The sequence below is a fragment of the Camelus ferus genome, chromosome 6 (assembly GCF_009834535.1).
Source record: "Camelus ferus isolate YT-003-E chromosome 6, BCGSAC_Cfer_1.0, whole genome shotgun sequence".
In the NCBI taxonomy this organism is placed as follows: domain Eukaryota; kingdom Metazoa; phylum Chordata; class Mammalia; order Artiodactyla; family Camelidae; genus Camelus; species Camelus ferus.
Genome location: NC_045701.1, coordinates 70,687,620 through 70,712,790, shown reverse-complemented (window position 1 = coordinate 70,712,790; position 25,171 = coordinate 70,687,620). Strand labels below are relative to the sequence as shown.

At 49.5% G+C, this 25,171-nt stretch overlaps 1 protein-coding gene across 1 annotated transcript in view; it reads right to left on the bottom strand.

The window, feature by feature from the left end:
• JDP2 (Jun dimerization protein 2) overlaps positions 1 to 22,809 on the bottom strand; it is a 37,596-nt gene extending 14,787 nt beyond the window's left edge. Inside the window, exons 1-2 of the mRNA XM_032482398.1 lie at positions 22,559 to 22,809; positions 13,020 to 13,243 (exon numbers count right to left, since the gene is read on the bottom strand). Coding sequence (XP_032338289.1) covers positions 13,020 to 13,220 — 201 coding nt within the window. The 5' untranslated portion in view covers positions 13,221 to 13,243; positions 22,559 to 22,809. The remainder of the gene's footprint in view (positions 1 to 13,019; positions 13,244 to 22,558) is intronic.
• Positions 22,810 to 25,171: the final 2,362 nt, after the last annotated feature.

Below are 25,171 nucleotides of genomic sequence, written 5' to 3'. Positions count from 1 at the left end.
TTCTGTCTCTTGCCCAGGACCCTCTATATGCACCACCTACAGATTATCGTTTTCACCGACTCGTGTGGTTTCAACTACCACCTACACTCTAATGCCAACCAAATCTTCATTTTCAGACCGAAACTTCCAGCTGCCCTCTGGAAGTTCCTTCCAGATGTCCTGCAGCCCCTCAAAGTCTTTATCCTCAATTGGTGACTTCCTCTCTCATCTCCACCCCAGTGGGCACCACCTCCCACCCATGCACTGCAGGGAGACACTCAGGCCGCACCCTCCACCTGACCCGCTCCTTTTCTCCAATTTTGACCAGACAAGTCATCCAATTCTACATTCTAAATCTTCCTCGGATTTGCTCCCTGCTCTCCATTCCCACTACCACTTTCCAGGCTGTCCTCTTCTCTCCGTCTCTGTCTCTTTCTGTCTCTGTCTGTCTCTCTCTCCTACACCACCTCCCTCCCGACCCTGTGTGACCATCCTCCATCCCAGACACTGGAGGGAATTTTCTAAGATGCAAATCTGATGCAGTCATTGGCCTTCAGGGGTTTCCTCACCATCCTTAGGATAAAGCCCAAGCTCCTTAATGTATCCAGCAAGGCTCCCTGTGACTTGTCCCCACCTGCTCTGGTCTCACCTCTCATCTATCTCTACCCTTCACACCATGTTCCTGCAACACTGAGCCTCTATTAGCCCTCACACTTCCCTGGCCTCATGCCTTTGTCTCTGCTGTCCCCCTTGGCTTGCTCTCATGCTGTACATTCATCTCAAGCATCACCTCGTACAGAAGTCCTCCCTGTTCTCATCCCCTCCAAGCTGGGGAGGTGTCCCTCTGCTCTGGGCTCCCATAGAACTTTGACTTGATTCTGGCCCCAGCCGTGCTCAGTCTCTGCCTCCACTTAACTGAGAGTTCCATGAGGGCAAAGTCCACGTCTTGTTGACTTTTTGTGTGCCCGGCACCTTGCAGAGTTTAGGGCTATCAGCAGGACTCAATAAATGTTTGTTAAAGGGAGGCCTGACCCACAGAGCTGGTGACCTGGACAAGAACCCAGGACTCCTGACTCCCCATCCAGTGCCCTTTCCAGCTGCCCCCAGTGCCAGCTGTGATCCAACACATCCACCTATGAACAAACCCACACACTGGATGCCGTGTTCACTTAAAGCACCAGCCCAGCCAACTACCAGGTGAAGGCTCTGAACAAGAGCTGGCAGAGGCCATGGCTCCACCTGCCAAGACGATTCACTCCGCTCTCCTGGCTGGGCGCGCACGCAGCAGGAGAAGCGATGGCTCAGTGCACTTGGCATATGCAGGGAACGGTGGAGAGCAGCCTGGCTGTAAACCAAGCTCCATCCTGAGGTTCTGGACCTAAGAAGACCTAGAGATCCTTGTTCCCTGCTGCTTCCACAGGCCTGGGAACTCAAGTTCAGGAAAGAGGAGTGAGTCCACCCAGGTCTCTGAGTCAGACAGCGGTGAGACCAACCAGACCACACTGCCTTCTGGAAGGAAGCAGGGAGCCTCTTCTTTATGAGCTAAAAGCCCACCTCCACTTTCACTGTTGAGCATCAGAGCTACAGGGGATCCGTCCAAACCAACTTCCCTGACTCATCACATCTCAGCAAGAGGAAGCGTCTCCTTGACCTTGGCTCCCCTATTCCTTCCCACCAAACCATTCTCAGTAGAAATCTTCTCCTGGGTTAAGAGAGCCCATAAAATAATAGGCCTCTGAAGCCTGGGGCTGGTTTACATGTACAGAGTACGAAAGGGCCATTCTCTCAGAAAGTGGTGGAGAACAGCAGTTCCCACTGCTCAGAAAAGGCATCACTGTGTTTGGAACAAAGCCTGAAAAAGCCGGCTGGGCAGGGTGGCCCCCACCTGTGGACGGCCCTGCCGAGGGAAGAGCAAACACTGTTACTGCAGAAGTGAGGGCGAGGCCAGGAGATAGAGCAAAAATCACCTTGGTTTGGGCAGAAACCTAACATTGAAGAGAAAATGGACAATACTTGCCGGGAAATCCTTTTGCGGACAAGAGCTATTTGAAGAATGACGGCTCTTTTTTGTGTGTGGAAATATGTCTATTTCAGGCCCGTTTCATATGTATGGTTTAGGGAGGTTTGGTTTCCCACTAGACAGTCAATCAATTTTCTTTGCCCAATTGACATTTGCTTCAAAAGATGAGAAAAGAAGAGAAAGAGTGGTCCCCACAAGAGTCTCCCCACCCCCAAAAGACTGGTAGGAAACAGAATATATCTGGCAGGGAAAAATGCATTTTCTTCTCCAAAAGAGTAAATCACACACTTGAAACTGGATATTTAACAGCAGCAATAACAAGCAGTGTGCTATGCCTGATGGGGGGTCAGGGAGGGGTTGGACAGAGACAAGGGCTCCTGCAAAATGACTGTCTACAATTAGATGAAAATGCAGTTGTTGCAAAGAATATTCATGAACAAGGCTATTCTGCAAGTCCCAAGTTGGCCAAAGTAGAAGAACATTTCAAGTGCCATCCTCCTGTTAAAGCCTTGGAAGTCATTTGTCTTTCATCCTCAAGGTGAAAAACAAGGTCCTTGGCTTAATTATTCCCCACCAACGCAGTTCCGTTTAATCTGTATGCAGGATGTGCAGCTAAAATACGGATTTCAGCCAATTTCTTTCAGGCACAAGGCACAGATAACAGACAAATCACCAAGCAGAACGACGACCTCTACTTCGTTCTGCCAGCTAATAAAAATCCTGCCCAGATGACATGGTCAAAGGAACTCACAACCAGGGATGCCTGGCCTGGAGGATGGAAAGGTGATTTCACCATGAGTGATTTACGTAATGAAATAGATGCTGTCAAAGTTCAGAGAGGAGGGAAGGAGGGGCTTCGCAGCACCCAGACAGATGAGGGGGTGCGGAGAGCTCCCCCTGCTCCAGTTTTCAGACCAGAGCTGCTGAACTCCAGGCCAGATACAGCAAATGAGGGCTCCTTTGGCATCAGAACAGTTTATCTGATTTCTCACTTCAAAAACAATAAAGGAGCCGGCCTTTTGACAAGCTCAGCAGCTTAATTAATTGGGAAGTCCCTTAGGGTGTGAATGCTGGCAGCGGGAGCATCTCAAGACCTGGAAGTAAGTGGTTTGGAAATACTAAAGTGTTTGCTGACTCAGAGAGCAACCCTGCCTTACACAGATTCAGGTACCACACACATTAATGAATATCTGTTGGTGTGCAGGTCTCTCCAGGAAACTTGAGATAGGTTTGGAGAAAAAAGTGGCTTTAGACACTTGTAGCCATTCTGAGACAGCATCACTGCCAGCCAGAGCTGGAAGGGACTGTTTACGTCTTCTAAACATTCAGAGAGCATCAGAACCCACTGGGGGGCTTATTACATCACAGATTTGGGAGCTCCACCCTCCAGAGAGTTCGCTTCAGTAGGTTTAGGGTGAGACCCCAGGGTCTGTGTTTCCCAGATACTGGAGCCCCTGGCCTGCACACCTGACTTTTGAGTAGCGCTGATGTAAACCAGTGGATTTCAGATCGGTTTCAGCTGTAAAAGTCTCTAGTTCAAATAATTCCACAACACAATAAATAGATTCAAGAGGCTCAAATTGTATCATATACTTACTATCGTCATTCAATGAGAACATTAAGGTGTGTTGTGGTGGATGCAAAACCTTTAACTCAGAGGTTATGGGGGACAGTCACGGGTTTCTGACAGCTTCAGGATCCAAATGATTCCTCTTACGTTCTCCTTGCACACACAGATCAGCAGTTGTTACAAATGGTGTACATGTGCATGCATGCGTGTACATATATCCACATACACACATATATGTAAATAATGTTCGTTCAGCTTGCCTTGCACTCTCAGAATGCTCATCAGTTAAAGAGAAATAGCTGAAAGGGCTTTGCTCTGAAGTCTATGCAAAATAGATTAACCTGGCACCAGAAGTCACCTTGGCAGTGCTCTCCAAGGTGTTCGATTTGATAACTAATAGGTATGAGCATGTGTGTGGTTTTTGCTTTTTTGAAAAAACAGATTAGATAAAATTATGCTTTAAAAACGGGACCTTGGCTAGTTACTTAATCTCTCTGAGCTGCAGCTCCCTAACAACTAATGGTACTAAAAACACGAACCTCACAAAGTTTTTTTGAACAGATCAAAGGAGATAATCTCCAGAAAAGCAATATGCAAACCATAAAGAGCTCTGCTCATGTGATCCTTCCATCTTAAACGCAAATGACCTCACTCCTTCAAAGACCTGGGGCCGGTTTACCCTGCACCACAGAGTTCAACCAATGGCCACAGATTAGAACCACCTGCCGGCCCCACCCAGACCAACTGAACCAGAATCTCTGGGTGGCACGTCAGTCAGTATTTTTTAAACATTCTCCAGGGGACTCTAATAAGTAGCCAGGATTACTCCATATTTCTGCCCGAGTTCCATACAAAACTCTGCCAGACTGCTCCCACTGCTTCTGGATGGCCACTAGTAACAAAAGAGAAAGAGGAGAAAGTAGCCCTAACCAGATTTTGGCATTTTCACTGCTGTTGGCTGAAAAGGGGGGTTTAATCACCATAGCTACTAATTCTGAGCACCGATAAATGCTGGGTGATTTACATACATTATCCCTTTGAATCCTCCCTGTACCTGGGTGAGGTAGATATCATTCTTCCCCATTTTTACAGCAGCTTTATTAAGATAAAATTTACAGATACCATATAATTCATCCACTTAAAGTGTACAATTCAACAGCCGTTCTTTATTTAAAAGTTGTTCATCTATCACCTACAATCACTATCACCACAATCAATTTTAGAGCATTTTCATCACCCCCAAAAGAAACCCCATACCCTTTAGCCATCACCCCCAAATTCTCCCATCTCCCCCAGCCCTAGGCACCAGGGAATTGGTTCTCTTTTCTGTCTCGATGGCTTTGCCTGCTCTGGACATCTCATATCAATGGAATCATACAATATGTGGTCTTTTGTGACTGGCTTCTTTCACTTAACATAATGTTTTTAAGGTTGATCCAGGCTGTAGCATATAGCAGTACTTTAGTCCTTTTTATGGCCAAATAATATTCCACCGTATTCCAAAAAATATTCTATCATATTTTATTTATCCATTTATCAAATAACAGACATTTGGGATGTTTCCACTTTTGAGATATTACGAACATGCCTGTACAAGTTTCTGTGTGGACATATGTTTTCATTTCTCTTGATCATATACCTAGGAGTGGAACTGCTGGGTCATATGGTAACACTATGTTTAGCCTTTTGGGGAAATATCAGACTGTTTTCTAAAGTGTCTGCACCATTTTACATTCCCACCAGCGGTGTATGAGGATTACAACTTCTCCATACCCTTACTTGTTACTATCTGTTCTTTTTATGATAGTTATCCTAGTGGGAGTGAAGTGATATCTCATTGTAGTTTTGATTTACGTGTCTTTGATGGCAAATGGTGTTGAGCATCTTTTCGTGTACTTATTAGCCATTCATATATCTCCTTTGGAGAAATGTGCGTTGAGATATTTCACTCATTTTTAAATTGGGCTATTTGTCTTTTTATTAGAGTTGTAATAGTTCTTTATATATTCTAGATACAAGTCCTTTATCAGATGTAGAATTTGCAAAAATTCTCATTCTGTGGATTGTCTTTTCACACTTTGTTCTTTGAAGCACAAAAGTTGTTCATTTAATGATGCCCAGTTTATCTATTTTTTTGTTGCTTGTGTTTCTGGTATCATTATCTAATCCAAGGTCACAAAGATTTGTGGCTGTTTTCTTCTAAGAGTTTTGTGATTTTTAGCTCTTCATTTAGGTCTTCAATCCATTTTGAGCTAATTTTTGTACATGTTGTAACATAGGGGTCTAGCTACCATCCTCCCATTTTTACAAGGGAGGAAGTTGACACTCAAATGTTTAATAACCTCTCCAGAGCCAAACTGTTCCAATGCAATGGTCCTGCTTGGTGACACAGCTTCCAAAGAGCCAAGGTTTCTTATTGGTGGGGGGTGGAAGGAGGGGGAAGGAGAAGGGCCATGGAGGCAAACTGTGGAGGAGCTTGTCACCCAGAACATGCATATGCACTGTGCTTAGTTAAGGGGGATCCTGCAGCCAAAACACAGGGCACAGTCAATGAGCCCCATGTGGGGCAGGATGGCAGCCTTGTGGGGTCAGTAAATCGAGAGGAAGCCCACTGAACTTAATCCAAGTATCTCTGCAGCCTGCTAGATTCTGCCCAAATGTCCTTCTAGGTCTCAGAGCTCCAACCTCAGGTGAGGTCGTCTGGTGTCTTTTGGGCACAAGAGGGGAAAGAGACTTGGCTGGCCCCAGAGTCCTTCAATCAGAGGAGGACTCATGAGAGGACTCAGTTTCCCAGCGCTGAGTCCACACTGCCACGGATCTGGGGACACTAAAGGAAGATGACCTTCATTGACAGACGGTCCATTTCACAGAGCTGCTCACAAAACTGAGGGTTCCTGGGAATCTAGCAATGATCTTAACAACACAGGAAACAACATAAAGGGCCCCACAGGGCTGCTTAGGGGAACCCAGAGGGTTGAGGGTCTCTCATTTACAGTTTGTGAAGGTAACTAAAACTCTGGCTGCATCTAAACCATATAAACATCCAGAACCTTGACTGCAGTCAAGGTTACTTTTGTACACCGTGCCTTTCTTCATCTTCATAATGAAATTCCATGAATTTGATTTTCCTCCTTATACAGATGAGAAAATTGCACCCAAAAAAGATCCAGCTGATTTGTCCCAGCTTGTACAGGAAGTAGGTGATGGGGCCAGATTTTTTTCTCTCTCTCTATTTTTTTAATTCTTTAGAGCCAGGTTTTGAATCCAGAAGCTTGAACCCAAGCCCAGAAGCAGCCTGTCTGGTTAGGAAGCCAGGACAATGCCCTGCTCCCATGACACCCGGACACCTCAAAATACCTGAGTATTCACCACTCACCACCTCCAAAGGCAAAATCCCTCAAGCAAATGACAGTCCAAGGAACAGTTTTTGAATCAATTATTAAAACTAACTTGCCTGATCGACACATTTGAAAAATAATCACCATTATATCTTACATTTGTTGTGTATCTTACATTTGTTGTGTATCTTATTAAGTGCCAGGCATCATGTGAAGCCCTTCTTTGCCTGCATTCGTTCATTTTTATTTACCACAACAACACTAGGAGGTAGGTGCTATTACCCCCATCTTAAGATAGAGATCTAAGAAGGCAGCACAGGACTCCTTGAACTTTTTAGAAGTGTCTGATTTCTACTAAGAATATACAGATCCAGCCATGTCCCCAACACCATCTCTCCAAGGGACCCAGTGCTAGAACAACAACGGGTGTGACCAACCCATGATGTTAAATAAGAGGTTCAGAACCCTTGTGAATGCCTGGGGTATGGTATCAAATAAGACTCAATACTACAGGGGCCAAAGTTAAACACATGCAGCGCTGCCTTTGGCTATCACTCATTCTTCCTCAAATTAAACTATTAAAGGGGGAAAAAAAAAAAAAGCTAACAGCCTTCGAAAATGTGCTAACAAAGTGATGGAACTAAAGTGGAAATTCAGGATTTCAAAGATGAGTTGCGAGATTCTATTCCAAGAAGAGACAGATTGGATCTCTCTGCCAAACAAGTATGAGACAGAAAAAGCATCTGAGTCAGAGGGAAGAAGGCCAATGCTATTCCAAAGAGCCACAAATTAAAAAGCAATTATGCAAGGCTTGCTAAAAAATGTCAGTGGGCTGCCTTTTTGTTTTAAATCACTAAAAACACAAGCTTGCTTACGCCAACATTTACCCAGCACATCAGCTGGTTTGGGGCAACTTTTTGTGCTCAGGCTAAACATGGATGAACATTTTGGTCTTTCTGGTGAGCAAAGTCTGAGAGTGAGCACACCTTCAAAGGCCACCCGAGATAACAGTCCATGGATTCAAAGGCCCACTTCTTCCACAGGTGAAAACCTTCTAAATGTTCTCTAGGGCCCCCTGGAGAAGTTGGGAAGTGACCAGTGTGAAATCCCCAAACAGCTGCTCCAAAGATGACGCGAGGACAAGGATCCAGTCACCACGTGCTGGAAAGGCGGTCCGCGATGGAACGCACACACTGGTTCCTCAAGGGGAAACCCTCAGGATGCGCCCCGACAGGAGGAAAGAGCCCGAGGACAGGTATAAACAGACAGTCAGGTTTCCAAATGGGCCTACAGATCCCATGGACTCCACCCTCAGAGATTCTGAGTCCATCGGCCCAAGGTGGGGTCTGGAAACCTGTATTCATAAGAAGTTTTCAAGTGGCTTTGATGATCAACCAAGTTTGGGAATGGTTGGTCTGATTTTCATGGTGTCCTCTTGTCTTCTATCTGAGGTTACTTATGTTCAGAAATAGAAAAACAAATGGACAGATGCTTGGAGATAAGAACTGGGAGACATCAAAATCAAGGGACAGAAAATTTAAGTGACTTGCTGAGTTGACATAGCTAATTAATGTTCCAACCAACAAGTCTGTGTTAAACATACAGCCTATAGGTAAGGCTGTGTCCACTGTCTGGAAGAAGTAAAAAGGAATGGGAGTTGCAGGCCCCATCCTCGGGATATAAACACAAGATGCAAACTCAAAAGCAGGCTGGTGACACAGAGAGCATGAAATGGGCTGGGGAGAAGGCATCAGGGAGCAGTGAGGACTGTGGAGAACTGAGGATCGCACGCCAATTCAGTGAGTGTCTGCTGCTCAGTTCTGGCTTTGCGGTGCATATAAGGGTGTGGGCCTAGAGTAGCCAGACAGTCTGGGTTTTTTAAAGAAGCCCCAAAGTCCACATTTTCCAACTTTTACATATAGTGATTCATTGAATTAAAAAAAGAGAGAGCGAGAGAGAGAGAAAGGAAGGAAGGGAGGAAAAGGAAAGAAAGAGAGAGAAACAAAGAAGAAAGGAAGGAAAAAAGGAAAGAAAGAAAAGAAACCCACACTGTACAAAAGAAAGAACGAAAGAAAACCACACTGTAAGGGCCAAATTTCATCTGTAGGCTGACTCCTGCCCATGGAATGATGGTTTGCAACCTTTTCTTAAAAGGTCATCCAGGCCAACCTCCCTTGAACTTGAGTCCCCTCTAGAGCACTGCAGGGTGGCACAGAGGATGAGGGGTCCCATTTAGCAGGTTGTTAAGTAAGTACTTGGTGTGTGTTTGTGTGTGTGTGTGCATGTGTGTGCAAGGGCGGGGCTTCTGGCCTCCCTCCCCCACTTCTGGAAATGCATTCCAGGCCCAGAGGCAGGGCGTGGCCCCTGCAACCACAGCAGCCCACTCGGAGATGACCCACACAGGAAGGGCTGAGATCTCCAGGACAACAGAGTGTTTGATGGAGAAGTCCAACTCTAAGGGGCTGCAGAACAAAAAGTGAAGGAAGGAAGGAAAGCTCTGGAGAAAGCCAGAGAGCAGAGCTGTCTTGAAAAGGAGTACTGGAAAGGAAAGAAGAACAAAGAGGCAAGAGAGAAGCACTGGCTCTAAAAATCCCATAAACTCAGAATATAACATGCTCAGGTTCCCTAGCCAGGCATCACGGTGAGCAGCCCGGCCACTCACCGCCCACGTGGTCTGTTTAGTTTTCCTTCATGATACTGACCGCTAGCTGGCCTTTTATTGTGTATATGAATTTGCTTGTTTTTGGATGTCCCCACTACAATACATAGTCCCAGAGAAGGGTAGGAGGTGGGGAGGCTTTGTATGATTTCGTTCCCAGTGTCTGGCACAGTGCTAGGCACATGATAAGTGCTTAGCAAGTATCTGTTGGATGAATGGACTGCAGGCAAGCAGATGGCAGTGAAATAGTTTCACGTGATGTGTCAACCATATAATAACAACATCAGCACAAAGCACTTTATCATTTACAAAATCTGTCCTTTGACATAATTCGTCCGATTTTCTTTTACCCAACTGCTTCATGTATGTGGACACGGCCCAAGTGACTGCTGGCCTCTGCAAGGCGGACAGCCCAAGACCGGCTCGGACAGAGCTGGCTGCAGAGCGGCTTGGCCCGTCCTCCCTCCGGGGGCCTGGGAGATGATCCGGCTGCAGAACTGCCGGGCTCAGCGCTAATGGGGCCATGTCATCAAAATGATGGTGCATTCCGGGGCCAGCTTCATCCCGCCTCCCCAGCCCCAAAGAGCGCTGATTAGAAGCCTGGAAGGCAAGCAGAGAGCACAGGAGGCAGCACAGCATAAGGTTAAAAGCTTTGGCTGAAAAGTCAGACTGCCTGGGCTCGTTTCCTAGCTATGTGACCTTGGACGTCCCCGAGCCTTGTTGACCTCATCCATAATGTGCGCTTAACAATAACAACAGTAATAATAATGAATAATAATGACCTCAGAAGGGTTCTTGGGCGAGTTCAATGACATACTTCACAGACAGCACCCAGAACTGTGCCTGGCGCACACACCACTGTTATAGCAACATCGTCACCCCCACGCAGGGCCCAGCTCTGCCACTCTCCAGCCATGTGACCCCGAGTGACTTGACTTCCTCCTCCCGGGACCTCAAATTCCTCTTCCTTAAGATGGGGGAGAACCCAGTCGCCAGGATCGGGTAAGGAATAAACGAGATCCCACGTGTTAAGCACTTCCCACCGGGACCTGCTACATATTAAATGCTTAATAAATGTGAGCTTTATCTTATTATTAATCAAGAGACTTTTACTAGTCCAAAATGCCAATGTGAAAATCCACCAAAGGCAGTTTGCCATATGCAAATAAGTCTTTGGGATGTAAAGTTCTCCATGTAAGTTTCTCTTTCCACCTGCTTTCTTTTTCAGTTGGGAACTTTAGGAACAAGCCCCCTGCCCGCCCTGGGTCTGACCCAGAGCAGTGCAGGTCAGACCCCAGTGCCAGGCTGTGACTCTGTGCCAGCACTTCTTACGTGGCTCCATCTGCCTCGACGCCCCCACAATGCTGCAGTCTGACAGTGAGGGAAAGGACATGCAAATACACCCTAAAAATGGCTTTTTATTTTCACAGCCTGGATGGTGTGTGTTTGTGGGTGCCTGTGAGGATGGCACGTCACTGTCAGGTACAGGGCATACGCCACCACTTTGGGGGAGGCTGTGAATGTAAAAATACTCGATCCAAATAAAGGCCTTTTCCAAAAGCAAGCAAGCAATCTCCCCCGGCACCTTCCGCAGAGGGAAGAGGTGATAACTGAGCCGCTGCCACCAGGCAGATCCCCGCTGGGCCAGCCCCTGACCAAGGCACCTGACTCCATCAATCCCACAGCCTCCATACCCCAGTGAACCTGCTCAGCTACTGGTTTTAAATGGTTTTAAATACTGTGGAGTCACCCAGAAACAGGGGCTTTCAAGTTCTGGGCCTGGGAAGGTGAAAAGCAAAAAAACCAAAGACAAGGGCTCTCCATAATAAAAAAACAGAGGACTAACTAAGCCAGGGAGTGCTATTGACAGCACGCTGATTTTACAAAATCAATTCGGAAGAATCTAATTACCGTCAACTCTCATCTTGTAATCACCAGTCTTTAGTGGGCATCTACAGTGCCCCTAATCCAGGTGTCCCCAGCAGAAATGCCTATGGCAGGGGCCATGCAGTCCGAGGTAAATGAAGGCAGCTAGCTGGTGATGACAAAGAGCAAGCCCGACAGTATAGGCAGAATCAAGCGTAGCGGGGCGCTGCGGGGGCCCGTGGCAGACTGGAGACAGGAAAGAAGTGAACAGGGCACCGTGCGGCCAGATCCTCCTATTTTGTAATCAAAGATTAAAATCCCAATTTTCAAATGAAATGTTGGTTCAAGCTTCTTTTAAAACACTGCACAGGCCTAACAAAACACATCTGAGAGCCACGGCCAATCTGCCAACGGCCAGCGTACCATCCTGGTCTGTGCCCCCGGCAGCCCTTGTGTGCAGTCTTGATGGTATTCATGGGGAGAGGAGAGGAGAGCAGGAATGGCATAAAATACCCTGTGGGTACCCAGACACCTCTCTCCACTCAAGAGTCCCTCTCTCAGAAATGTCCAGCCATACGAGCTCCATCCTACAGGATGAGCCCCGCTCCAGGCATGCCTTTGCCTGTGAATGCTCCCTCCCTGTTGAGCGGTCCAGCACCTGACACTCAGATGCTTCCAACCAGCCCTCCCCACCCAGCCACCTCTCCAGCTCCCAGCACCAGCTCCTCCTCCCTTCCAGGTGGGCAGCTATCCTGTTTGGCCTCTGAAGAAATGGCCTGCTGGGGTTCTCACTGGATCAGACCTTTGGACAAATCATCAGCCCCGGCGAAGTGACTGCGGGCAGGGCCCAGCACAGATGCTCACCCATGCTGGGGACCTCTGCTCCTCACCAGTCCCCAGGGAAAAGCTACTCTTCAGGAAAGCTGCAGCTGCAAGGGACCCAAGGAGGGTGTCTCCATGTGTGGGTCCCCTGCAAACATTAGCTGAGGTAGGCGATGCTGAGCGACTGAGGTCAAGTCCAGCTCTGGCAACGGCTTGGGAAGGGAGCCCACACCACCCCTCCTCCAAGTTCCTGCTTTCAGCTCCAGCCTGGGGCCAAGAGTGATACAGGCAATGATGTGACTAATGATAATCATTTTTAAAGATAACCCAAGACTGGCGTTGCTTTGTATACTTTTCAAAGCATGTGCACATCTCCATTATCTCCCTTGGTTGCCCCAACACCCCAGAGAGAGGACCAAATATTATTATTCAATATTTGTATTATTAATCACTCTTTCCTTGCCCCTTGAAGAACCAGAGACAAGGTCAGCATCCTGCCCTAACCTCATGCTTCTCAAATGTTAACATGGCCATGAATTCCCTGGGTGAGCTTGTTAAAATGCAAATTCTGATTCAGAAGGTCTGGTGTGAGGCCTAAGATTCTGTACTTCTAATAAACTGCGAGGTGACATGGATGCTACTGGTCCTCAGACCCCACATTAAACAGCAACGCTTAGGTCACACAGTGAGTTTAGGGCTGGACCCGGGACACTAACTCAGGCATCCTACCCTGGGATCCTGCTTGGGGGAAAAAGGCTTGCTCACCTCACTTTTCACGGGCTGGGGCCTCTTGCCCAGTTTCACCTCCAGGAAGTGCAAAGGGGCGATCATGGCCCCAATGTTGCGGATGTCGGCGTATTTCAGCTCCTCCGCGGTCAGAGCCGAGCTGGGGAGTCCGGTCAGGGGGCCAAGCCCTGGCAGAGAGCCCGCAGTCACGGAAGGGTCTGGGATCTGCCCAGGCATCATAGCAGGAGGAGCGGCAGTCCAGCCTGGAGTGGGCAGAAGAGCAGTACCAGCACTGTTAGCCGGATGACAGGTTCCATGAGGGGCTTACATCCCCAGGTCTTGCCAGGACCGTGTCCTTTCTTTCACCCATATTCCCCTAAACCCTTTCCCCACCTGAAGGTGCTCTTCCTGCCCTTAAGTTCATTCTGTTCTTGAGAGAAACTTGATCAATTAATTCACACCAAGGTTATCCTTGGCACATCAGCAATGCCTACCCCAAGCATAAGTCACATTGAGTCAGCATTTGCTATGTGCTCGGCACGGCAGTAATCCTTCAGTCAGCCCCATCAGACTGGGTCAGAGCCCATGACACAGAGGGAGAAGCCGAGGCTTAGAAAGAGAACTCTCTCAAGACTGTACACAGTTAAAACTGGAGGAACTGCATTTAGACTGCAGCACACTGCCTCTGAAGAAAATGGATCAGGATGGAGGCATCTCAAGCACCTTTGCACCTGTTTAAGAGGGAGCTATTTTGGGGCTGGCATGGTGCCTCCCCTCAAATCACACATCCCATTCTGCATACTTGTTAAGACACCCTGAATATGAGATGAAGCAAATCTAAGTTAAAAGTGAGTGTGTGCATCTGGCATCTCTGAGGAAAAGACTGAGGCAAAGGAGATGGAATTAATTAGCACGTGCTTCCCCCATAGAGCCCAGTACCAGAAAAGTCTTCCACAGGCTCTTCACTTTCGGAGCGAACACATATTCTAGCTCTGCCAGACCCAGAAGGTTTGCAAAGGAAGACAGATTCAAGCATGAAAGATAAATTAGAGAGGTCAACACCAAGGGGATTCTTTTTTCTTCCTTCTTTTTACTGGGGGAAGTTCATAGGTAAGAAATGATCACTTCAAGGCACACATGGCAGGGAAGAGAGCTTGTCTGCCAATAAAGTCAGACTTTCTGGTCACTTACAGGGCTCCGACCCATCCATCCATCCATCCATCCATCCATCCATCCGATTGACCACCTACTCTGATCCAGAAGGCACTGAGAATGCTGTGGAGATCATCTGCACACAGCCTTTGCTTCTAAGCAGCCTTGTAGCATTTTAGTACAAAGCTGCTCCTGGATTCTAGTTCTGTAAAGAAAATAATTTCTCCCCCTTCCCATCTCTCTGTACAGGGCCATAAAGTCAAAACCTCATCTGTCTTGAAAATTCTGGGGGAGAAGTTTTGACCTATTCTTCTGTCTTCACTCTCTCTTCCCACATAGAGGGGTGAACTCGGCGAGACGGGAGATGTGATGTCCATCAGACCACGTGCCTTTGCTGGGCAGTTAATGCAATCATATGACCACGTCGTCTTGGGTTCTCTGCTTCCCACAAGAGTGGCCCTGGAGGGTGACCCAAACCCCCTGCCCCCATCCAGATTCTCACATCTAGATTTCAAGAGAGGGGCATATTAGGGAGTTCATTTGGGCCACAAGCGCAAGCTGCATTCTCCACCGCCATCTCACTTTTAAAGGTGAAACTTGTTCCTGTTCAGCTCCATATTTCTTTCACAATGGGTTCCGCACTCTGAAGGGAGAAGCTCATATGAGTGATTTGCACCCTCAAACCACAAAGACTTCCACTAACATCACTTTCTTTAAAGGAAGGTGCTTACGAGACAGTGGACCTGCCCTTCATCCTCAGCACCAGCCACATCTGCCATGAAGCCATTTGCACACAGCTCCCCACCCTGCGCCAAGTTTACATTCAGTGCCCCAGGCCCTTTCATCTGCACTCTACCTGCTTCACCTCCCGCACCTGGTGCCTCAGCCCCTCCTTCCCACCCCACATCCTTTCTCCCCTTCCTTACCACCCAGTGTCCCCTGGGCCATCTCAGAAAAGGATCTGAGACTCATTCACATCAAGTTATAGTCTTAAACTGGAGGGGGCCCTGTACTCATCTAAACCACATCCTCATTTTGCACATGAGGAAATTGAAGCTCAGAGAGGTTAAATGACTTGCCCAAGGTCACACAGCTAGAGCAGGACAGAGCCAGGGCTGGACTCCTGGTCCCTGGATTTTAGAAGCCAAACTTTCCTACCTTGCCCTTTTTGCTTCCCTTTGAGGATCCAAGAGATGTCAATGCAGAAGGAATGACCTTCTAATGGTGGACTTTCAGACATTAGCCCATAATGGCGGATCATTCTCTTGCACAAAGGACCCTCTACTATGTCTCCCATGGAGATCTTGATTTAGGAAGTTCCCTGAATAAACCCATGGAATCCTGGGTGGGGGTCCAGACATAGAAATGGTCCTTGGGACCTCTCGTATGTGATTGGTTAATGTGCTGTGACCCTCCTTAAGCCTGAGCTGGACTGGAAACCAAGGTCAGCAAGAAAGTCACCTCTTCCATCTTCCAAGCCAGGCCTGCAACGCAGAGAGGGCAGGAGGCTACTGTGGGGCATGGTAGATTAGCTGTAGGTCTCTCAGGGTCTCCTCCCGGAAGAATAAGAAAGGCGCCAGTGTAAGGACTCACTCCTGTGTGGCACAATGCTGCCCGGGCCCAGCCATGTGGACACTCAGCGGGCAGAGGAGGGTGATTTCAGTCTACCTGAGCCAAACTGACAAAGGAAACTCACATTTTCTCAGAAGAGGAAAAAACCCTACAAAACCCTCTCTTCTAGACCTGAAATGATGCTACAAGGAGTCAGTTACCCCGGGAAGGATGTTCAGCTGAGCTCATCAAAATGGTCAGGTGATGGGAGGCTGGAAAATGCTCTATGCCTGGTGCTTCAGCTGAACACAAACCGCTAACAGGGGAGGAGGGCACCACACCTCAGGTATGGAGCTAAGCAAAAATCTAGTGCAAAATCCCCTCTTTGGCCAGAAGCCCCCAGAACCTCCCTGTCCTGTAAGGACCCACTCATGTGTGGCAAAATGTACCACATGGCTGGGCGCAGGCAGCACTTAGCAAGTGAAGAGGTGATTTCAGGGAGTGAGTAGCAGTCAGGGATGAGCGTGGCCCTGCGTGACCCCAGTGCCTAGCTTCATTTCTGGCACAGAAAGGTTAATCAACAAATACTTGTCGGATGAAAGAACGAAGGAATGAGCAAATGATAAATTCACAGTGGAGCGAAATGCAGTGAGTGGGGTAAAGATCCGTCTCTGGAAGTTTATGTGCTCATTATCCACCTCCATATTACTTGTTCCCACAGTAGACCCCAAGAAAGATCCTCCAGAGGCTTCTCTCTGTTTCCCCGCCTAAGCCATCTCTGGGAGATGGAAGCCAGACCCCACTCTGTTCCAGGAATGATAGGCTCAGCTTGCAGCTTCTGTTTATTTTAATACAGATGGTATAAATGAGACACCGACAAATGATCCCCAAATATAATGAATTCCCTGCTACTCTGGCAGAGGGAGCAACCCCCTACCCTGGGAGCATCAACCTTATGAATTCTTGCCATTCCTGCTCCCCTGAGAACCCATCCCAATGACAAGCCTCACTCAGGGGATCAAGCACCAGGCTTTCCTCTGCAGAAGCAAAAAATCCCCTTCTCCTTCCTTCCCCATCAAGGGCGCCCCGAACTGCTCCGATACAAACCACAAAGTCCTTAACACATGCCATTCCTAGGAGACAACCACAACAGCTGACATTTACCAGTGAGAAGTCATCCTAAACAGCTCTGGGGGCGGGGGGCAGAAGATGGAGGGGCTGGAGCAGCTGCCTTTCATAACTGGATCCCCATTAACTGGAAAGAGCTGGCTGACGATCCAAGGCTGCAAGGCAACTTTTGGTGATTTGAAAAATAAAACAATTTGATGTGATTTAGGGATCTATAAAAAATGGAGGAGGGGGCGGTGGCAGGGAACAACAACAGCCAGGAAGAATTTACCCACTTCAAGGAAGACATAGGAAAGATGACAAGAGGTGAAATCGCTTCCCGAACTAGTTGTTCCATCCGGAAACAATTTAAGAGGAAAAGGAGAACTATACACTAAAAGTTTCAAGGGAAGAACCTGGAGTTTTCCCTTCAGGGCCCAGGGGTCCATGAGGAAGATAAACACCTGCCATGTCTCCATTAGTAACTGGGACGCATAAATAAAGAGCAGGCGCTATACACCGGCAGGAGACCCACATGGCCTATTTGTGCCTCAAAAGACGGGCCTGGAATCCAAAAAGACTTTGGCAATTCAGGGTGCAGACCAGGAACAACTTGGAAACTAGCCAATGAAGAAAAACGGGGTAATGCACAGATCCAAGATGAGACTGATAGTCAAGGCATGAGTAAGACAGAAAGTGTTCAGAAGGTCACAGTGGACCCTAAGCTGCTGTTGAGCCTAAGATTTGGGGTGGTTTGATGCAGCTCCCTAAAAGCTAGCTAGAAAGAAATAGGAACCAGGTGGATCTAAAGAAAAGATCTAGTATCTGTATCTCTCTTTTCTGACTTCCTCAGGGACCTGTAGGCACATAGTTTGGGGTGCTGCCCTATACCAAGTAAAAGAAAAACCACAAAACACTTTTAAGTCCAGAAAATGGGCAAGATATTAATGTGAAGAGTCATTTCAAAAAATGTGACAATGAATATATGTATGTTTGTGTATAATTGAAAAATTGTGCTCTACCCTGGAATTTGACACAATATTGCAAATTTACTGTAACTCAACAAAAAATGTTTAAAAAAAAAAAGTCATTTCAGCTGAAAGAATGAAGGGTAGAAGTAACTTAAGTTTTTCCCTCTTATTTTCTTCCCTTGTTTACAGTATGTAAATCTGTAAGATATTATCATATTTTAATGGGAGTAACTACAAATAAACAGCAGTCTTGCTTTGATGGGTCAAACTTATAAAAGGCTATTATTCTTAGAAAGTGCCCAGTAATCAGCATCTCCGCCTAGAATGGCAAAGATTGATTTTTTATGAAAGAGAAAGAGAGGTTAAGAGAAAGTTAGGATTTGCATCATGAACTTCCTGTCCATAGTAACAAAAGTTGAAGGGAGGCTCTAAAATCCCTGGCACACAGCTGGCCTGGGCTGGCATCAGAAGCCAGGGGTGGGTGTGCAGATGAGTGTAGATGGTCTAAGGCTGCAAGGCCTGAGGCTAAGAGAAAGCGGAGGTGAGTGAGGGCAGCTCAAGAAGCAAGAGAGGTCGAAGGGTCAGGTCCCAGGAGCACTACCTAGTAGGGATGGAAGTCAAGAGAAAGTAGCCCGCAGCTGAGAGCCAGCAAGAACAGCTGGGAGGTCATGGGAGCTGGAGCCTGGGGAGATTCCCGGGAGGAAAATGCGGAGGGTGGAAGTCCATGCCAAGGGTTGGGGAAGAGGGGGCAGAAAGGTGCCAGACCCATCATCGCGGAGCATAGTACTATCACAAGTCTTGGAAAATTAAACACCAAACCTGTTCTTGGAGCTAAGGGATCGTCTGGGATGACCTCTCTCCTGGAATCTGAAATGATGCAGGTCAACCAGCTTCCCAAAGACAAGGGGCTCCAGAAGGCAAGGAGCAAAAGGACAGAGAGCTCCATGATGGAGAACAAGGGAGAGCAGCAAGAGACGGGCTCTGATGGCTGTCTCAGTTCTGCAGGCAAGAGAACGAGACGGGTTCAGAGTGGAAACTCCAAAGCCAGATCATCTGACTGTGAATCCTAGCTCTGCCCCTTACTAGCTGTGTGACCTTGGGAAAGTTCCCTAACCTCTCTGTGCCTTACTTTCCTCAGCTGCAAAATGGGAATGATGACATTATTTGCCCTGTAAGGCTGTAAGGCTGAGAAAAGGATTAAATTAGTTAATATTTGGAAAGTACCTGGAACAGTGCCTGTACCTGGTGAGCGTGAAGTCAGTGTAGCTTCGAGGGCCTTCCTTCTGTAGGGACACTAGTGCTGGATGACCCTTTAAGGTCCCTTCTGTACAGTTCCCATTTCTCATCTAACACCGATCTCCCTTTCCTATGGCCATGAAGAGGATTCCCCCATAGAGGAGTCTCTGCTCTCCCAATTTCCAGCTCTAAACCTCAAGGGGGCAGGACCATCCTGCATCCAGGCAGTTACTGCAGAACAGAAACAATAAGTGCCAGACCGGGCCTGGGTACAAAGGTGCAGAAATAAGGCCGAACACCTGCCTTTTGCTTAGGTTTCTTCTAAGTTCTTCTCCATCTTGCTCGCCAGAACACAGCTGCACAGATCACTGGCAACAGGGCACTCCTAGCTGGCGGGGTTCCCACACCTGCCTCAAGGAGCAGAGGGCCAGCTCCTCCTACGTCCTTCAATCCACCATATCCCTGCACTGCTTACAAGGGGTCACTCCTCAGATCTTTGTAAGAAGAAAATGACAGTGACACGCCATGATCCCTGCATAGCCATCCCAGAAGAAACTGGAACCTCTCTCCACAGAGAAAAGCTTTTGACAAGCCCTGCCTGTAAGCACAGCTTTTCCCCTGCCTAATAACGTAGGTGCTCAATAAATACACACTCAGTCATTTCTGCCAGGATCTTATCCTGATCAGCAGCTGGGAAGGAATTGCCAGGGGGCCAGCCTTCTAGCATGTCTTCCCACCTTGTCCCATCTCTGTTCCTTGGTGCCAGGAGTTCACTGTATGATATGTAACATAGACACACATAGCATGTGGTCAGCCCTTTGGGCCTTTTTTAAAAAACGCCATTGGCCAGGGAAAGCTTTGGAAATGGAGCTCCACAAGAGGAATCCCATGGACTGCTGCAAGAAAACAGAAAAAAAAAAAAAAAAAGCCCTAGAATGGTGAGCTCTGGCCGGGCCTCCCACAGCCAGCAATGAGTGTAAAGAAACACAGGCTGAAAATTCCAACCCTGGGTCGCTAAGGCATTTGTCTCTGCTGAGCTTCGAGAGGCCAAACCACACACACGCACAAGGGTGCGCGCGCGCACACATGTATGCGTGTGCACACACACACACACACACACAGGCACACGGAGCTTGGCAGCCCATAAGTTCCAGAGCTGGTAACACAAGCCACGGAACCGACTGCCAAGACAAGCAACAGAACGAGCCAGGCCCAGTTTCATTGGCCACCATACGCTGCATATGGCCCGGGACGCAGCCAAAACAGTGTTCTCACCCTCCTCAAAGACATAGGAGACCCTCTGTTTTTAAACACACCTCCACAGAGCCTTAATTAAAGGAAAATGGAAAAATAATGTGCCTGCTGCTCTCCCCCTGCCTATATAGGTATGCACACACACACGCCTGTACACACTCACTCTATTTTTCTCTTCCTCCCATTTCGATTTCCAGCATAATTCATTCACATGGAAAAAAAGCAAACTGCATCCTGCAGCAAAAAGCAGAAAAGAATGTCTCTTGCCCTCAGCCCTGGCTCTGATTCCTCAAGTTGAGCTGGGGCTGAATGAATACAGAGTAGGCCAACCTAGAGTCTGCACTGGCCCTTCTCTTCCCAAGCGGAGCTGGAAACCGTTGTGCAAGGGACAGCCCGTCACAACACCAGCAGCCCCACAACAAACAAAGCCTGGAGTGCCTTGCCCTTCTCAGGATGCTGCAAAGGGTCCTGCAGGTTGGAAAAGATGCCCATCTACCTTGCAAACAGGTGGAGGAGGCAACAACAGACGCTGGTGGCAGCAAGAGCTAAGCAGTGAGTTGGTGGAGAGATCCTTGTCCAAATCTTTCCTTAGGGGACACTGATGCCACTTATCAACACACCTCCTTGGGAAGGCTGCAACCAACTGGGAGAAAAATTAGAAGCCTCCACATCCATGCCTTCCAGCTGCCTTTCAAATCTCACAGCACCCGGCTCTTCAGGAAGATTCTGGAGCTGCCTGCAGCTCTGAACCAAAGCCAAAGGAGAAGGGGAACAGAAGAGTCTTTGAGAAATCCGTCCTCCCTGTTTTAAACAAGGCAAAACCTTAGCCAGCCAGAGGCACGAGAATAGAGCTTGCTTCTCTTCCCTGGTCGTCAGGTTTATATAAAATCAGAGCCATGCTCACACCTGATACCTGGTTAAACTCTCCCCTAGAAACCTGCAAAGGAAGATAAGGTGCCCATCCAAGCTGCAGCCAGATTTGCTGGAAAGATGAAAGTAATGGGAGGTGTTTTTAAAACCCTCAGGGAAGGGAGGTTGGGGGAAGGGAGATGACATGTGAACACAGTTCGGTGCAAGGCCTTAAAGGACAAGCAGACACTCAATCATGGTTCAAAGATTCAGTTTCTGATGCTTCTCAAACTAGGACCTCGAGGAGAGTCCACCAAGATTTAAGTCTGGGAACACACACCCACACAGTCTGCAAGTCCTTTTTTAAGAGGCAGACCTGAGCACATCTGCCCTGAGCACATGTGGTCAGGCCACAGGCCGGTGTACTGCATGCCAGTAGGGAGGGCAACACACTGGGCAAGGGTCGGCCACCTTGAGACTAGAGCTGACCCAAGGGGTCAATTGAGCTCCCTTTCCACCAGCCTGTTTATCTCCAGCCTCGTGGATGGCCCATTCATCCCCGCAGAAGAGCAGAGGCCTCCCTGTCCTCCCCACTCTACCACCGACACAGGCAAAACCTGGGTCTGCAACCCCAGGGTCAGAGGTCCAGGCCATAAAGCCCCACCTCTCAGCCTCCTCGGAGGGGAGGGGCAGAAGAGGGCCCTCTAAACTGGGCTGGGTCGAGAGAAGGAACTGGTTACCTAGAGGAGCTGACTTGCCTCCTTATGTAACCTGGCTTGAGAGCTAGGGGATCCCAGAGGGAACCAGGGCCGCCCCAGACCCCTTCCCAGCTCAGAAAGCCGGAGCAACGGCCCAGAGAGAAGCCCTCTTCATTGTATGGAGAGCCCCAGCCCTTCTCAGTGCCCTCCTCCAGGTCCTCAAGGAGCCGCGCTTCCTCCCTGCGAGGGGGGTGGGGCGGACACGACTTGCCAGCAGGTCCCTGTCATCCCTCCGCGACCAGCACCCTGCACCTCCCTAGACTCTCACCCTTCATCTCACCCCATGGCTCGTCGCCCCGGTCAGATTTCTCCTCACTCACCCGCCTGCCCCGCCGCGCAAGAAGAGCACCTCCCTGCAAACGGACGGGGGAGGAGAAGGCGGGAGGGAGACAGAGAGAGCGCCCCGGCAGCCCCGGGAGCGGACGGAGCCTCCCGTCCCAGGGCGGGAACCAAAGGAAAGCCACCGGCTCGCGGGCGCGCGGCGGGAGGGACACAGGCGGCAGCGCCCCCGCCAGGACAGCGCGGAGTCCCGGGGCTGCGGGAGCCTCCCTGCGGGGCGCGGGTTCCGGGGCCCGGCGCGCTCCGCCCGCGCGGGGACGGCCGTCCCAGGTGTCCGCGGCCGGCCCGCCCCACCCCGCCCGGCCCGGCCCGGCCCGGCCCGGCCCGGCCCGGAGCCCCCAGCGCGCGCCCTCGCACCCACCGTGCAGAAGCCGCGAGCGGAGGCGGCGCCCCCGGGGCCGGGGCCCGGCTGCCGGCGCCGTGCCTGCTCAGCGCCGCTGCCGCCCGGCCGCCGAGCTCCGCCCGGTGCCCAGGCCCGTCCCGGCCCGGGAGCCGCCGCGGCGCCAGCCCCGCCGCCGCTGCAGCGTCCGCCGCCGCCAGCGCCCCCCGTCGCGGCCGCCGAGCGTCCCTCCCGCAGGCTGTGGCGGGCGGCGGGACGGGTTGCATCAGCCCCGGCTATATAGCGGCCCTTGGGCGGCGGGGAGGGGTCGGGAATGCGGAACCAGGCCAAGCTGCCAGCTCCAGACGTCAGAGGGGGACGGAGAGGAAGGGAAGGAGGGGACACGGGAGGAGGGGGGTGTGGATCCGGCGCTTCACACCCACTGACCTTCACCTCCCCCGCCGCCTTTCGCGCCCTCCTCCCGCGGCTCCTCGCGCTCCTCTCCTGGCGGGGGCGGCCCCGGCCCCGCAGCGCCGGCCGCGGCTCCATCGCGGCCCCCGGCTCCCCCAGCCCGCGGTGCAGGAGCGCGCGAGAAAGCAGGACGCGGCGGGCGGTTATGTAAGAGCATCCCCCGCGCACAGCCGCCGGCTCCTACCCCGAGACACAGCTCAGTCCGAGAGAATTGAGAAGGCAGAGGCGAGACAAGTCAAAAAACCCTTGAAGCAGACGTAGCCTATGTTGAACCATCTTCCTCGGTCCTTCCCAAACCGAGAGAGAGGATTTCAGCACATTTTCATCCTTGGACTGTTCAGCACTGAGTGAGTGAGGAAGTGCATTCGCAAGCCTGTTTCATTTTTCCCTGCAGACGGGTGGGCAGAACATTAAGGCGTTTGGGTGCCTCTACCCCTACCCACCAGACCACCTGGCCACCGGGGGTGCCCTTAAGCCCTGGGGTGGTTCACTGCAAGAGGCCTGCCCTTTTTGGGCTACAGCCTTAGCCCGACTGCTTTCCTGGTGGCTCGCACAATTTGACCACTGGGCTTTTTCTCCACTCCAGCAGGCTTCTCCTTTCTGCTCAGGGACACTCCTGTGAGTAGACCCAGCCCTCAGCCAACCCCAAACAGCCTTCTTCCCCATTACAACTTCCACTGCCAACTCATCTCCTACCTTTTATCCTCCTGGAGTGGTAGGTGGTTAAAGGTGACCCCAGAGGAATTGTGTCCTACACCGTGCCTTCAGCAGGTAAAGGCACAGAGACACAGAGCCCTTGAGCACACGTGTGGCACCCAAAACCTTGGCACTGTGGTTGGCATCTCCTACCTCCACACTCCCTGGGTGCTCAGCCAGATAGGAGTGACAGTGTTTATATTCAGTGACCTTCAGCCTCCTTCTCGGAGTGATGTCAGATTATCACCCATAGAAGAAAGGAAGTGAAAGAAAAAGTTCATGCCTTCTTGGAGTGCAGATGCACAGAGTGAAAGAAACAACAAGCCTTGAGGCAGATGAGAGCCAGTGAGCAGAGCCCAAAGAGTACATCTCTTCAACTCGAGGACAGTGAGGTTCTACTCTCCTTCTTGCCCCAATGCAGGGAAATCTTTCTGGATAAGAAGACTGGTCTTATGGAGGGAAAGACAGATCAAGTCCCAATGGCATTGACTCACCATTTTCACCTTCTCTTCCTTGAAGCACTGAAGTAAGAAGTAAAAAGAAAGCATGGTCCTGAAAGAATGTACAATGGAAAATGTGTAGTAATGTGATAGTCTTGTGGAAGAACATGACTCTCAACCCCAGAAAGGTCAACTACACCTTTACTACAGCACAAAGATCAAAACTGGGTGCTATGCAACTGCCTTATGATGTTTCCCCCATGAGACTGAGGTCTGGATGTTCATATGGAAGAAAACACTGAACAGGGCCATGTTACTTTATGTGTCTTCACCTGGGACTTTGGAAGAACTAACCTGATCTCTGTGTGGTGACCAATAATTAGTGTGTGTGGTTCGAGCAATCCTCTCCAGGGCCTGCTTTGGGTGTGGCTGGGCCACCAGCAGTCCAATTGGGCCTTTGCTTCACCTACAAAGTAAATACACTACAGGGGTGGCACCAAGGGACAACTTGGAGCTCTTTAGCGCCCTCCATCTCCCTGTAATAGCCAAAGGGGTCCTCCATTATTTGACATGGATGCTTTTTAATTTTATATAGAATGCTGCATATACACAGCTTTAAGACCTCTACTACATTGCCCCCTACCAGGCCCCTCTACGTAGTCACTGCCTCTGGAAGCAGCCGGAGTAAGTGACCATAAACTGGCTCATCTATATAGACACTGGCCCACTTTCCCCTGCCTTACTGGTTGGAGCTGAACTACCACTAGCTTTCAGAGATGGACAAGTGACCCAGCCTAACACAGTTTAAATTTAGGTTTTCTATTACTTGCAACTAAAGAAGTCCTGACTAATACATCCAGCCCCAGCCAGTGGGCTGGCTCAGAGATTGCATAGATTCCAAGTGAGTCTGATGAGATTAGGACTTTTGTGGATATGCTGGGAAGAGAAGCTGTCAGAAGCTGGACTTGAAACTGCCAGAAGCACCACGTGGAGAGGGTCTACTGAGAGTGAACCTAATACAAAGAAGAGTAGAGTACAGCCAAGCAAA